Below are 15,859 nucleotides of genomic sequence, written 5' to 3'. Positions count from 1 at the left end.
AATGAGGTCGCTCGATTAAAGCAACAATATGAGTTTGTTTGCTTTGATTGGATAGACGTACGATTGTTTGGTGAGAGTAATACTAGTTGTTAGATTAACCCATAAGTATGAGAGTGTTTGTTTGAGCCATGTAGAACTAAAAGTAATAATATAAGATTGTGCAATTAAAAGTAATACATCCATTTTCAAGAATCAAAATAAATAAATAATTAGGGTAATGCTATTTACCGTAATATTTTTTCCACCTACCGCACTCTTTTTGACATTTATGCCCTTTTCATAATTTTTTCTTAAAAACCAAAACTTTTTTTTTCTCTCTTTTTTATTTTTTTTAAAATGGATTTGGCCTAAACGGGCAGCGCGCACCGTTCCACCGTACGGTGCTCCCGTTCCACCGTACGGTGGAACGAGCATGCCGTTCGTTCCACCGTACGGTGGAACGAACGGCGCGTGCCATTTCCACCACGGGTGGAATGGGCAGTTCGTCCATTCCACCCGTGGTGGAAACGGCACGTCCCATCCATTTAGGCTAATTTCATACGGATTCCGCCTCCGTTTCGGAGACGGAACCCGTGATTTCGGAGTAATTTTTTTTAAAAAACCTTACGGGAGCATTCATGAAGCCTTTACCCGCTCATGCCTTTGGTGGCATGTCGTTTTAGGTCAGATTTTTTGAAAATCCAAAAAGCTAGAGAGGATTTAAGAGTTTTGATTTTTTGAGTTTAAATTATGAGAAGGGTAAAATTGTCAAAAAAGTGCGGTAGGTGGAAAAAATATTGCGGTAAATAGCAGCTCACACCAAGCATTAAAAATCTATACAATTTATTAATACGAATGAGGGTGGAAATCGTCGTAGGGGGAGAGCGGGTTTTGTCTTATTTTCAGGGAATTTTTCTTCTCCAACCGCATTCGATGAAATATCTAAATGCACATTTATCGTTTTAGTTTGAACAAATTCCTGTAAGGAACGTTTAATTGTAATCCTAACCAACTTATTTTTCTTCTTATTCTTTTTTATATATAAATAGACATCATATATTATGAAACAAACGTAACAAAATCATTCTGAACACAAGAAGAAATACAAAGAGGGAAATCTTTGATAAAAATTTCCATATTTGAAAGAGATCGTGCCCATGCAGCTAAAGAATGTGTAACAGTGTTTGCTTGACGTCACTCAAACACGAACTCGATGTATTCAAAAACTCCGACCACCTCAAATATATCACTTAAAATAACACACAACCAATTTGATAAAATTTGATCACCTTTTAGCAATAAAATGGCTGAGGCAGAGTCAGATGCCACGATAACAACAAGATAACCATAATCACAAACCACTCGAATTGAATGTAGAATCACTAATAATTCAACATGTAATGCATATAAAGTTGTGACAATTGGTCCACCAGCAGACATTGAAACTAGACCATGGCAATATCTGGCCACCATCCTAAAAGTAATAGCCTTTGAAAGATTTGAAAAAGCTGCATCATAATTAACTTTATAAAAGTTAGTCATCGGAGGTACCCAGCAACAATTTAAATTGGAGCCACCAAGACCTACAGCACTGCCTGAACCAGCAACACCTTGCAAAACATTAAAAGAATCGTTAATGTGTCTATTATCTGCATCTGCTGCTCCCCTCGTACCAACTCCGAGTCCCGCACCACCAAAATTAATTCCCACGCCAACCATATCCCAACTTTGCAGGAACCCATTTTATTCATCTGCCTCAAATGCCCATCACCAAGCACTAAACCATCAAACCCACCTTCTCCAACATGCTCCATCCAAATGAAATTACATAAATTATCATCCCCATATAAGTTTATAGATTCATTAATTTGAGTAATTCCAAAAAATCGACCAGCACCCCCACTATCTCCATTTGCAAATCCATCCACTAAATCTCTTGAATTTATATTTGTTGTCGACCCATATCAGCAGACATATGAAAACCATTTATTATTGAACCCAAATCTGCCGAAACTCTCACAAATCTATTAATCGAACCCTAAATTGCACTCACAACTTTAAACTCCCCAAGTCGCATTTTGTCATGAACTATTTGATTTTAGGGAAAGTATAAAAATAAATCTTATGGTTACACCTGTGTTCGATCGACACTTTTGTGGTTTAAAAATTTACAAACTGGTATTTTGAGGTTTATTCCGTTAGCAAATACATGCCAAATTGACTAACGGTGTTAAAAAAAAAAAAATCAAAAGTCGAACGAAAAATAGTTAATTTTATCCTTATATTTATTTATTTTATGAATTAACCTTCTTATTATCTAATTATCAAAAACAAACCCCACAATAAAAAATAAAAATCAATTACATTATCTTCTCCATCCAATATCAAATTCTCAATTTTCGTTTTTACATTTGTAGGGCCAAATCAACCTCCTGCTTTCCGATATTGGTGGTGCTGATGAATTTGTTGGTAACAAGAACATGGTAAAACTTTGAGAGTGCTTTGAGGCATTTGTCCTCTGAACCATCGATATCTGCTGTCTTTATGGCAAGATCAACCAAATCGAAAACAAGTTTCTCCATAGTAAAAGATCGCACAACAAAATTCAACTGGGATAGATTGAGATTTGAAGAGATTTCCTAAGCTGTGAATGAGTTTCATTTCTGTAAAATAATTGCTTAAATATTATGTAAGTTTCCTTTTCCTTCTAGGATTCTGTAGTGTTTTAATTTTCTATCACTTAGCGTAATTATATATATCGACTTTCTTTCTTTTTCTGTTTGTTTGTTCTTTGTTTTGGTAGGATAAAGTTTAGGTAAGTGTGTAGACAGGATAAAGTTTAGATAAGGGTAGGTCTACACACTCTCTCAAAGTCAGGGCAAACTACGGATCTCGATGAAGGTTTACAGTGAAATTTACAAATCACCTATCAATGGAGGTTAAATTTTAACGGAGTGGGGAAATCTGTTTGTTTGTTTCTTTTATTTAAAAGGTTTGATTTAGGATAATGAAAATATTGTTGCTTTGGGTCCCAACCCCCTCCCCCTCTCCCTATCGATTTCACTAAACAGAAACCCCAAATTGCAGACTGTCGTTCCTCGCTACTTCCGGTATCCAGCCTCTGCCGTCGCGGCTCCTCCTCACCTTCGACCGAGGCAAGGCGTGGATTCTAAATTCTACAGGTGATGGTAACATCAATTCTACTGTTTGATTGGATCTGATTCTGAATATTATATTGAATATGTTCTCTATTTATATTACATTAAATATATCCTCTATTTGACTGATATTTTTTTTTTTTTTTATAGAAGTTAGAAGGAGAGCGATTGAGAATTTGATATTGGATGCAGAAGGGCAGAAGGTTGAAGATGTCTTTTGGCCCTACAAATATCAAAAGGAAAATTAAGAATTTGATATTCGACGGAGAAGATGATGTAATTGATTTTTATTTTTTATTTTTGGATTTGTTTGTGATTGGAGCGTTAATTTATAAAATAAATAAATATAAAGATAAAATTAACTTTTTTCCCTTTGACTTTTTTTTTAACGCCGTTAGTTAATTTGTTATGTGTTTGCTAACAGAATGAACCTAAAGTTACCAATTTTTTAATTTTTAAACCATAAGGATGTCGATCGAAAACAGGTGTAACCATAAGGTTTATTTTTGTACTTTCCATTTATTTTAGGCAAAAAGCATCATGAGCCCCCTGATCTTTCATTGTTTGGTGCATTAGGCTCTTGATCTTTCATTTAGATATATTGAGCTCCTGATCTTTCGTTGTTTGGTGTATTAAGCCCTCGATCTTTCATTTAGACACATTGATCTCTTGATCTTTCATATATGGGTGCATTAGGGTCTTCCGTAAATCTATTCATATATGAGTGTATTAAGCCCTTTTATAACACGCACGTTAGTCATATTTTTTACTTCGTCAACCACTTTTTGGGGTAAATTTCACCTATGGCGTACAACCTTTACCTTATTTCACACTTTGGTGTACAACCTTCAATTTGTCTCGCTAATATGTACGAACTTAGGGATGACCTCCCACTGTGGTGTATAACCGGTGAAAATGACCGGTCAACGCCAGTCAACGCGCCACCTCACCATTTTTCAACTTTAATTAAACAAACTCCATATGTAATTACCAAAATATCCTTTATCCCAAAAAAAAAAATACACTCTCTTTCGTCCCACTCTCTCAGTTTCCTATGGCTCCTTTCTCTTTCTAACCTTCTCCATTTCTAACTCCTTTCTCTCTCTAACTCTTTCTCTCTCTAATTCAATAGACATTTTCACCATTATTTTCATAAAAATCTCTTTCTTTAATTAATACCTACAAGTCTTTAAATATGTAAATTCACTTTTAAAATTCCCAAAATCAAAACCTAAAAATCAAATTATCCAAAAATTCTTAGGCTCTGGTTTTTTATTTGTTCAACAAATAAGCATTACTAGTTTTACCTTTTGATTCCAAGGTTAGAATTAGTGCTGCTTAATACTTATGTTGCTGTCCTTGCAAGCACTTTATATGCATGCCTATGGAGTTGATGAACCACGCAAAATAACTTCTTTTGTTATCTAAACCAATTTTTCTAATCATTATCTTCTGAGATGTTCAATATGGTTGGATAGTCCTTGGCTTCACTCAAGTATCTAAACCAATTTTCCTAATCATTATCTTCTCAGATATTAGTCCTTGGCTACACTCAAATCTACTGCCAGATGATGGGGTATATGAAAGTTCAGACAGATTTGTTGTAGACGAGAGATGCCTCGAGTTTTGCAGTCTGAAAGCGGAAGAATAATGGATACAAAGTTATTTGTTGGGTCGATTAAATACATTGGGAAAAAATTATCCAGAAATTGCCATGCTCTAAAATCTGCAATTTCAACATTCACCGTTCAATTCCCAAAATCAAAACCTAAAATCAAATTGCCCAGAAATTTTCATGCTCCGGTTTTTGATTTGGTCGACAAATAAGCATTAGTGGAGGTTTTAATTGGGAAAAAAATTACCCAGAAATTCCAGAAATTCCCGTGCTCTGCTTTTTTTTTATTTTCTTTGATTTTTTCATGTTTAAAACTTGGGAAAGCTTCAGATATGGTGGAAGAAATTCCCCTGCTCTGGTTTTCGATTTTCCCATGCTTAAAACTTGGGAAAGCTTTAGGATGGGCAGGGAGTGCTTGAATCTCCTTAAGCTTCGAACTTCTTCCGATTCCATTAGATCCGTCTAATTTCTAAATTATCATATTCAACAAGCTTCATTCTTAATGTAGAAAACACTCCATTGGTCATCTCTTGGAATGCTAGTAGTTGTAAGATCAGGATTGTAAGATTTAATAAAGTAAAAGGGAAATGGAAAAGAGGCAATGGAGAAAGAGAGTTAGAGAGAGAGAGGGCAATGAATCTGCAACTGCAACTACAAAAGGTGGAGGAAGATAGTTATGGAGAGAGCAATGGAAATGGAAAAGAAGAAGAAATGGTATAAATGTAATTTTAAGTTAAGTGGTCAAATATTGACTTTTTGACCGGTCAAAGGCGTGTTGACTTTTGTGTTGACCGGTCATTTTCACCGGCTATACACCATAGTGGGAAGTCACCCCTAAGTTTGTACATATTAGTGAGACAAATTGAAGGTTGTACACCAAAGTGTGAAATAGGGCAAAGGTTGTACACCATAGGTGAAATTTACCCCCACTTTTTGAGTGATGTGTATAAGAAAAACCTATCCATTTTAGAGGTCTCATGGAAAAAGAAGAATGAATAAAATACATGATAAGTTCTTCCTGCCCCTTTTCATTTCACGACTAGGAAGAAGAAAAAACTTAGAATTGTATTATGCTCAACCTTCGAGATTGATGGCGGACTTTTTTGGAGATGGAGTACAAGATCAAATATAAGTGAGATACACTACTATGATTTCACTTATAGAAAGACCTAATACATCTATATATGAAAGATCAATAGCTTAATATGTCTAAATGAAAGATCGATGGTTTAATACACCAAACATGAAAGATCAGAGACTCAATATGTCTAAATAAAAGACAAAAAACCTAATACACCAAATAATAAAAGATCAAAGCTTTAGGATACGTTTTGCATTGATTTTATTAGCTTGTATTTAAATTTTATTATTGACATCCACGTTAATATTGATAGTTGTTAACCATTTTTTTTGTTAAAATAAAAAATAATTTAAATATACTAAAATCATTTTTTTTTATCAAAAACTAAAATCATATTTTATACTTTTAATAGTTAAGATAATAGTATTATGAGGAATGTACAAAAATAAGTTATGTGGTTGGATTAATTTTTAAATAGACTCTCAAGTTTAAATTGCGACAGTCTGATATATTGTGTTTATATTCGTTAGCAAACAGAGTCCAAATTAACACGTTAAATCTAGTGACATGAATGAAAATGGGACATGTCGTTTTTCACTAGGTTAGGTCATCAGATGTAACGTCATCTTCACATTTGAATTGTGTTTGTTAATGCATATAAGCACGAAGTACCAATTTGTCACGTTTTGAATATGATACTATTTGAAAATAATTGAAACCACATGATTTATTTTTATACTTTCAATTAGTATTTTAAGTATAAAATTAAAGTTCATGAGCTAAAATGTAAATATGTACCTTAGATGTAATTTATCTCTAAGAAGTGAAGGTAAATTTGTTTTTTTTAAATGAATTAAGACTAAACCGTTGATTAAAACAAAATTTAATAGGTCAAGGTGCAAAAATATCTTTAACGTTTTAGGTCAGGAGCAATTTTACCTCTAACGTCTAAAATGATGCAATTTTACTCATAATATTGATAATTGGATCAATTTTAGACATTATTATAAAACACAAATATTTTTGTTCATTATTTTATACCAATTGCATATCAATTAGTTCTAAAAAAAATAATTTCATGTTTTTTATAATTTAATAATAGAATTTGAGATTAAGATTTCTAAATTTAGTGAATTTAATAATAATTTCATGTCTGTGATTTATTACTGATAAAATGATGTACGTCTGAAGTATAGATGACAAGATTCATGATCGAGAAAACAATTTGATGAATTATTTCTCACATTGACTCAATTTATAAACGTTATGGATAAAATTGCTATTCGCTTCTAATGTTAAGGGTAAAATTTTCACAATTTTAGACGTTAAAAGTAAAATTACTCCTTACCCAAAATGTTAGGGGTATTTTTGCGTTTTAACCCAAATTTAATAACCTAGTAATATATGATTGTAAATCCCAGGATCAAACAACATGTTTGTTAAATTGGAGGACTAAAACATCGGAGGATCAAACCTAAATTTAAAGCTGCTTCCGTTCGGCCTTTCCTCTGTCTGTCTGTGCAGACTCCATTATTATCCATTTTGAAAGCTTTGAATTCTCTACTTCTCATACTCCTTTCATATGGCTTCCAATTTAATCAGAAATGTGTTTTCTCAAATCCATAAACGTTTTCTTCAATCTTCTGCAACCCTTTCCTCCACTCTTCCTGTACCCGACATCAGAACTTCATCTCCATCTTCATTTACAGTTCAATTCCTCGTCGATTCATGCGGGCTTCCTCTAAAATCTGCTCTTTCTGTCTCCGAAAAGTTTCAGCTTGACGAAACAAACCCACAAACCCCTCAATCTGTGATTCAACTCCTTAAATCGCATCATTTCAGCGATACTCAGGTGGCTAAATTGATCGTCAAATACCCTCAAATTCTCCGCCTCAAAGTCAAAAACAATCTTCAGCCCAAACTTGAGTACTTCGTACAAAATGGCTTGGCAGGTGAGCTTCTTACACAGTTCATTGCTTCAAATCCCTCTGCTATCGGTAGGTCTTTAGATTCTCAAATTAAACCATGTTTTGAGTTCTTAAGGTCATTCCTTAATAGTAATGAGAAAATGGCAACTGCTATTATCCGTTCTCCATGGTTCCTTCAAGTTAATTTGAATGGAATAATGCGGCCCAATGTTGATTTTTTGATGAAAGAGGGAGTGCCTTCTCATGGTATAGAAAAAATTATATTGTTCCGTAGAGTGTTAACTCAAAACCATAAAACCATGATTTACGCAGTGAATGCTGTTAAGAATCTGGGTCTTGAACCAAATGCCCCTATGTTCGTACATGCTCTTAGAGTGATGATATCAATGCCCACATCAACCTTGGAAAAGAAAATTGAGATTATGAAGAGTATGGGATGGAAAGAAGAGGAAATTTTGAAAGCTTTCACTCGCTTTCCCTATTGTTTAGCTTTTTCAGAGGCGAAAATCAGTAATGCATTGCATTTCTACTTGAATACTATGAAGTTGGAGCCTAAAACTGTAGTTGCAAACCCCATATTACTTGGGTATTCTATTGAAAAACGGATTCGCCCTAGGTATAATGTTTTGAACGTATTGGAGTCAAAGAAGCTGATAAAAAGTAACATAAACACCTTGTTGATAAGTGAGAAGGATTTCAAGAAGAAGTATGTTGATCAATACATACCTAAAGTCCAAGGTTTATTGGAGATGTATCTTGGTAGCAAGGAATCCAAAAACATCCACACATGATACAAGAAAAGTAAGTTAATGTTGCTTCTAATTTAGCAAATCAGAAGTTATTTGCAGTTTATGCTTTACTTTACTGGCTTAGTTTGAAATATAAATACAGTGAATTTAGTTCAATGTATATTACTTTTTATATTAGTTTAGGAACTCAGCTTTGGTGAGTCATTTGTGATCTTTGCATTCTTTTATTCTTGATTATTCATTTAGTTTTTCACCTTTTCCTTTGTTGTGCTATTTGCTGAAAGCATTGATATTTGAACTTTAGCCTAAGCATTACTGGAAGTTCAAGAATGTTGCCCTGAACTTATCCAAAAAGCTTGATTAGTCCCAACTTGCATAAAATATTCAGTTAGCCCCTTGTGTAAAATGTAATCAATCTTTTTAGAAAAGTAGGGGGCAAATGATGTATTAAGCCATTTTGCTAAGAAGAAACTTTTGTTGTTTCGTTGCTCTGTTTACCTTCCGGTTTCATATCTAAATTCTAGGATCTCTAATGACTAAGAATATTAGAAAAAAGAAGAGTCGCGAGAATTGGAAGATAACTAACATTGGAGAAGTCCCCATACTTGTGAATTCACGGTAGAGAATGAAAGGATTTCCATGTCAAGAAAAGTTCGGGTTTAGAGTGCTATGATGTGTTATGCTTCTTGATGTTCAAATAAATCCTTCAAGGCTTTAGATATGTGGAGAAGAGCAGCTCTTGAATCCTATGATACCTCTAAAATTAGGTACATATGAATATGCTCTTTCAGTCTCCAACAAATTTCAGCTTGAGGAGAATCTATAAAAAAAGCCTCATCTGTGCTTCAAACTCCTTATCATGACGTGCCCTAAAACTCTCCACTTCAAAGTTCAAAACAATCTCTGAACTCAAATTGGAAAATTGGTTTTGTGGGCGGTCTTCTTCCTTAGCTTATAGTTTCAAATCCCTTTGCCATACTTAAATTGTAAAACTCCTTACCATTTCTTATGGTCACTTCTTCATATGAGGAAAGTGTAATGCATTATCCATGGTTCTTTAACATTCAATTGAGGGTAAAATGCAATCAAACGTCGATTTTTTAATGAAAGAGGGAGTTTTGAGCACGGATTTACCAGACCTTGACAATGAATTTCTTGCAATAGAGCAATTCGGTAGATTCTTGCATTTCGGTAATCGACAAGGTCTTGGAAACAATGTGCAAACAAAACTCTCTTTCCTAGTTCCTGAAGCCGATCGGCTATTATAGTCCCAACAAGGCCATCCGACATTCCTCAAACAGCCAAGCGAGTCCTTTTTAACTTGCACTTTCTTCCAATATTTAACCATAACAGGTGAGTCAAACAGGAAATAGCCAATTGGGTATCTCTTACAAAGGTCGATTGGGTTTTTCTATCTTTTTTTAATCTGCCACATAGGATTTTGATCCGTTTTGTAGCTGAATACTATGGAGTGGGAGCTGAGAGAGTCTCAGATTGTAAGTGCAGACCCAGATTTTTAATGTACACAATTGGAAAAGCAGGTTCCAATTGATAGAAGCTGAAATTGATATATTAGTAAGAAAAATGTAAATAAGAAGACTGCAAAAGATACCTGGGCTGGGTACATAAATGGACAAGTTTCTATTAATGTGTTCTTCTCGTCTTCTCTTGTTTTATGGTAGAAATTATGATTATACTACTTTAGTTGTTGTTTTGCAGGGAGCATTGAATGTTAATTATAATTCAACCAAACTTGGGCTTGAATAACTTCTTCTGTTCTATAGGACACATAGCAGATTTCAGAAAAAAGGTCCTAATTAAGCCTATGTTTCACAGCAGAGAAACCCCTGAAACAAGTATTTCCAATTCCATACCACATCAATGCTCGAGTGTCTTTCTACAGTAATCAGGGCTTTTACAGACCGGATAACTTCTCATCCGCTCAGATGAGCAATTCTGGGTGGCATGTGAAAAATCTAAAGTGGGATAAACATGATACAGTTAACAGTGTTTTGCAAGGATTATGCTAAGTCGGTTATCGTGAGGGCAATAGTTGGGTGTTAAAGATTGTTTTGTCTGATCAACAACACCATTACTGGCTCAGAAATGCAAGATATTGGCCAAGATTCCTACACTCTGGTGGTCATAAACTCGGGGATTCCAAAGTTGGAGTATCTTGATTCATACTTAAACTTGTGTCAGCAAACAAGATTAGTTCTCTGCTGTTGCACTTTATTTTAGAAATTCGTATGTACTCATGTTCTCTGAAAATCAATGACCACTTGAAGTAATTAGGTGGTTTCTTTTTATTCTGGTGTGTTTCTTCAATCATGATTCAAAAAGAGTGTCGAAACGAGTTATCATATCATAATCGTATTATTTGATCTATATATTCCATACGATAGCTTTTGAGGACTGCTAACTAGCTACTATTTCTTTCTTCACAAGGTATGAAACAATTCACCTGGCAAGATCAATCACCTGCCTTTTGTTTATTTGTTTGATTTTGACAAATGAGAGAGGTTGCCTTTAACAATAGAAACTTCTAAAAGGTGTTTTGGGTTATCTTTCATAATTTGGATTTCGAGTTAGCAACTTCAATTCTTTTCCCTTCCTTTCTTTTTCACTTCAGATCGGAAAATAGAAGAGTTGAATGAATAAAAAATCCCAAAATCCCAATGATGTTTATGGCCAAGGGGAAAGAGATTCGAGTAAGGAATATTTTAAAATGTATCTCGAAAGAGTGTTAATAAGAAATCAACAGGTATTTTGAGATATATTACTCAAAAGAAACGACACAATACACCTAGTTGATTGGAATTGAAAAAATTCTGTCCCTATTGTTACAAACGTACAATTCACGGGAAGATAAAGAAATAGTTGGAACCAGTATCAAAATCAAGTTATTTTATCTATTTGTTATATATGATTATACATGAGATAAATTTAATAAAATAATAATCGCATTAGTCAACTTATCTCTATAAATTATATTATTGTGTCAGAAATTCTTATCATGCGATTAGAAATCCCCAATCTTTATGTATGACATGTATTTCGCTTATATTAACTGGAAAACTGGAAGTCAACTTTAACGAAAGGACTTTATAGTACATTTGGAGTCAAATTGCCATTTTGAATGAATAAAAAGATCAAATTATAAAACCAATAATCAAGGAGTAATTGATATTTACAAGGCAAAAAATTTGCCCACAAATGTTTTTTCAATCTTGGTTTTCCCATTTCAGTGTGTGTGAGCTTCAACTGTTGCCCCGTCATGCCATAGATCGATTGGGCAGTCTCGTTACCACACGATTATGTTCATATACTCTCTTAAATTCCAATACCTCTTCTATTATCGTCAAGCAATCAAGAATTTCTTCTTGCTTTAGAGTCTTATAAAATTCAAAAATATCAATTCTCAAACTTGATTTCCATCTACGATTATTTTCCTCATATCTCCACATCTCCTTCGGGAAACTCTCAAATTTGTATTACTTCTAAGGTTAGTTAAAGATTCCTCCATCTGTTCATCAAACTGTTCTTCCATTTGATCCATTCTCTCAATCAATTGAGCATTATTAACATAAATATATTGTCTTAGTGGCATGACAATCTAGCAAAACCTATATAATAAATAATCTTAATTTTGATACCAACTAATGTATGTTAGGAATAATTGAAATTACGATAAACGAAAAAATAAGCAAACACACAAAAATTGTTAACCCAGTTCGCCACTCGATTAGAATGACTACGTCTGGAGGCACTACCAAGTCAGGATATTTCACTATAATGAATGAGATGCGGATTACAGAGAAAGAGGTTACATTTATACACCTGAAACCCTAATCGCTGCAGTTGGGCCCATCGCTTCAGTTGGGCCTATATAAAATTAGTCTCCATAAGCCCAACAATCTCCCACCTGGAGACTAAATCCTTCATCTGATGATAGTGCCATGCCTTTAACTTAATTACCAAGGCCAGCTGAAGCCATACATAGCTTCAGCTTCTCTAAGGTTACAACCTTAGTCAACATGTCTGCAGGATTCTCAGTGCCTGGAATCTTCATCAACTGCAATATCTTCATGTCCAAGAGATGCCGTATGTAGTAATACTTCAACTCTATGTGCTTTGTTCTTGAGTGAAAGGCGGGATTCTTTGCCAAATGAATGGCACTCTGACTGTCGCTGTATAGAATAGGATCCTTCTGCTCCTTTCCCAACTCACGCAAGAAATTCTGCAACCATACCATCTCCTTACTAGCCTCAGTCACTGCAACATACTCAGCTTCTGCAGTAGACAAAGCCACCACCTTCTGTAGCTTTGAAGCCCAAGAGACAACAGTACCACCCAATGTGAAAACATATCTGGTTGTACTTCTTCTCTTGTCAAGGTCACTAGATGCCAAATCTGCATCCACATATCCTGCCAACATAACTTTCTTGCCCTCAAAACATAGGGCTTGTTCAGTGGTTCCCTTCAGGTATCTCAAAATCCACTTTACTGCTTCCCAATGCTTCTTACCAGGGTCTCCCATGAAACGACTAACAACTCCCACAGCATGTGCAATATCTGGCCTTGTGCACACCATTGCATACATCAAGCTGCCAATTGCTGAGGCATACGGAGTTCTCTCCATCTGGACTCGCTCTTCTCTGCTCTTGGGTGAGTCATGTTTAGATAGCTTGAAATGGCTACCCAAAGGAACTGTTGCTGGCTTGGCATCTTGAAATGCCTAGAATCTGCTTAGCTTCTCCGAGATCCTTCATAGCAAACCGCTCAGATAACTGCTTCTTCAGTTTTCTCACTTCTCGAGCACTTGACCTTGCAATCAGCATATCATCAACATATAACAGTAAAATTATATAGCCTTCATTCAATTTCCTGAAGTAACAACAATGATCAGCTTCACTCCTCACGAACTCAATTTCGTGCATGAATCCGTCAAATTTCTTGTACCACTGTCTTGGAGCTTGTTTCAGACCATACAAGCTCTTGTTCAACTTGCACACAAGCTCAGTGTTATCAGACTCATAGCCCTGAGGTTACTTCATATAGATGTCTTCATCTAAGTCCCCATGAAGAAATGCCGTTTTTACATCCATTTGCTGCAGCTCCAAATCTTCTGTAGCTACCATACTCAACACTAAACGAATAGTAGTTAGCTTCACCACTGGAGAAAAAACGTCAGTATAATCTATGCCGTACCGCTGTTGAAAGCCTTTCACGACCAGCCTTGCCTTGTAGCGTTTGCTTCCATCAGCCTCTTCTTTGATTCTGAAAATCCACCTGTTTTGTAGAGCCTTCTTACCATTTGGAAGCTCAACAAGTTCTCAGGTTCCATTGGTCATCAAAGAATCCATCTCATCATCTATTGCAAGCCTCCACGAGATGCCTCCAAGTAGCTTTCTGGTTCACCACTATCTGTCAGCAGCATGTAGTTGCTTGTAGGCGTGTACCTGTCAGGTGCTCTACGCTCTCTGGTGGATCTGCGTAGTGTAACTGGTGGAGTTTGGGGTTCACCTACCTCCTCCACAACTACCTCCTCCACAACTGCCTCCTCCACAACTGCCTCCTCCACAACTGCCTCCTCCACAACTACCTCTTTGCTCCCACCAGAATTCGTGATGTCTAGGTCCACAACCTCTGGTTCTGAATTAACAGTATCAGATGCTCCCAGACTATCCTTGTACATCATTTGCTCATTGAAAACAACATCCCGACTGCGGATAATCTTCCTGTTCTGACTATCCCAGAACCGATATCCAAAATCATCACCACCGTATCCAATGAACGTACATTTAACAGACTTCGCATCTAACTTACTTCTCTCAAGGGTAGCAATATGAACATATGAATCACATCCAAATACTCGTAGAAAGGATAGATTTATCTGTTTGCCACTCCAAGCCTCTTCAGGAATGCCACTCTCCAAGGGACTCGATGGCCCTCTGTTGATCAAGAATGATGCAGTGTTAACTGCTTCTGCCCAGAACATCTTCGGAAGTCCGCACTTCAGCCTCATGCTTCTAGCACGCTCACACAGAGTTCTGTTCATTCGTTCTGCAACTCTGTTCTCCTGAGGAGTTCCTTTCAGAGTCTTCTCCATGCGAATTCCATTCTCAGCACAGAATTCCTTGAATTCCCTAAGCTCATACTCTCCACCATTGTCAGACCTCAAACACTTTACCTTCAAACCTGTCTCATTCTCAACCAGGGCCTTCCATTTTCGAAAGGAATCAAAAGCATCAGATTTCTTTCTCAGAAAATAGATCCACACTTTCCTAGTGGAGTCGTCAATGAGGGTCATGTAATACAAAGCTCCACCAAGAGATTTCACAGGTGCAGGACCCCACAAATCGCTGTGAACTAGCTCCAACTTCTCTTTCTTCAAACTTCTACCACCCTTAGAGAAACTGACCCTTTTCTGCTTCCCAAAGATGCAATCCTCACATAGCCCAAGATCAGCAGATTTCAGACCCTGCAACATACCTTTTGAATACAACACTTTCATCCCCTTTTCACTCATGTGACCAAGACGACAGTGCCACAAATCTGCATTGACATTCTCTCTCACGACATCAATGCTATTGAAAACGTTGTCTGTTAAGTACAACGATCCAACCTTCTCACCACGGGCAACCACCATGGCTCCTTTGGTCATTTTCCAAGCACCACCTGCAAAGATTACACAATAACCTTCATCATCCATTTGCCCAATTGACAACAAATTTCTCTTTAGGCCAGGAACATGCTTTACTCCAGACAGCTTTATCACAGATCCATTCGGAGATTTGATCGAAACATCTCCCTTCCCTACAATCTCCAAAGGCTCATCGTCAGCAAGATAAACCTTTCCGAATTTCCCAGGGGTATAGTTTTCCATCAAATCTGCACTACTACATGAATGAAACGAAGCTCCTGAGTCTAATACCCAAGACTCCAGAGGACTTCTTACACTCAATACCAGGGCTTCTGCTGCTGTTTCTGCAGTTGAATTACTCAGAATCAACGCATCACCAAAATCCTCGCTGGCTGAATTCACTGACTTCTCCCTCTGCGGTGCCTTACATTCACTCTTGTAATGACCATTCTCATTACAATTCCAACACTTGATGTGGCTCTTGTCCTTCACAGGTTTCCCTCCCCCTTTGGACTTAGACACGATTCTACTTTGACCTGCGATCTGACCTGCCCCGATTCTCTGTATTCAAGGCTGATCCAGATGTGGAACCTGACTTTTTCCTGCGAATCTCCTCGCTTATAATCAAGTCTCTGGCATCATCAAATCTAAGTTTTTCTTTCCCTGCTGAAGCACTTAAGGCAGTAACTTGCCGCTCCAACTC

The 15,859-nt window shown here is 36.3% G+C and overlaps 1 protein-coding gene across 3 annotated transcripts; it reads left to right on the top strand.

The window, feature by feature from the left end:
• Nucleotides 1–7,293: 7,293 nt before the first annotated feature.
• On the top strand, nucleotides 7,294–11,057 carry LOC136224708 (transcription termination factor MTERF9, chloroplastic-like). 3 transcript variants are annotated; one of them, XM_066013117.1, is made up of 2 exons: nucleotides 7,294–8,562; nucleotides 10,295–11,057. In XM_066013117.1, exon 1 carries the CDS (start codon nucleotides 7,416–7,418, stop codon nucleotides 8,550–8,552), a length of 1,137 nt encoding a protein of 378 aa, XP_065869189.1. In that variant the 5' UTR covers nucleotides 7,294–7,415; the 3' UTR covers nucleotides 8,553–8,562; nucleotides 10,295–11,057. The 3 variants fall into 3 exon arrangements, with proteins under 3 accessions (XP_065869189.1, XP_065869188.1, XP_065869187.1); XM_066013116.1 differs by having other exon boundaries at nucleotides 10,230–11,057; XM_066013115.1 differs by having other exon boundaries at nucleotides 10,216–11,057.
• Nucleotides 11,058–15,859: the final 4,802 nt, after the last annotated feature.

The sequence above is a fragment of the Euphorbia lathyris genome, chromosome 3 (genome assembly GCF_963576675.1).
Source record: "Euphorbia lathyris chromosome 3, ddEupLath1.1, whole genome shotgun sequence".
Classification (NCBI taxonomy): Eukaryota; Viridiplantae; Streptophyta; class Magnoliopsida; order Malpighiales; family Euphorbiaceae; genus Euphorbia; species Euphorbia lathyris.
Note: the sequence above shows the minus strand (reverse complement) of the source record. Positions and strands in the feature narration are given on the sequence as shown.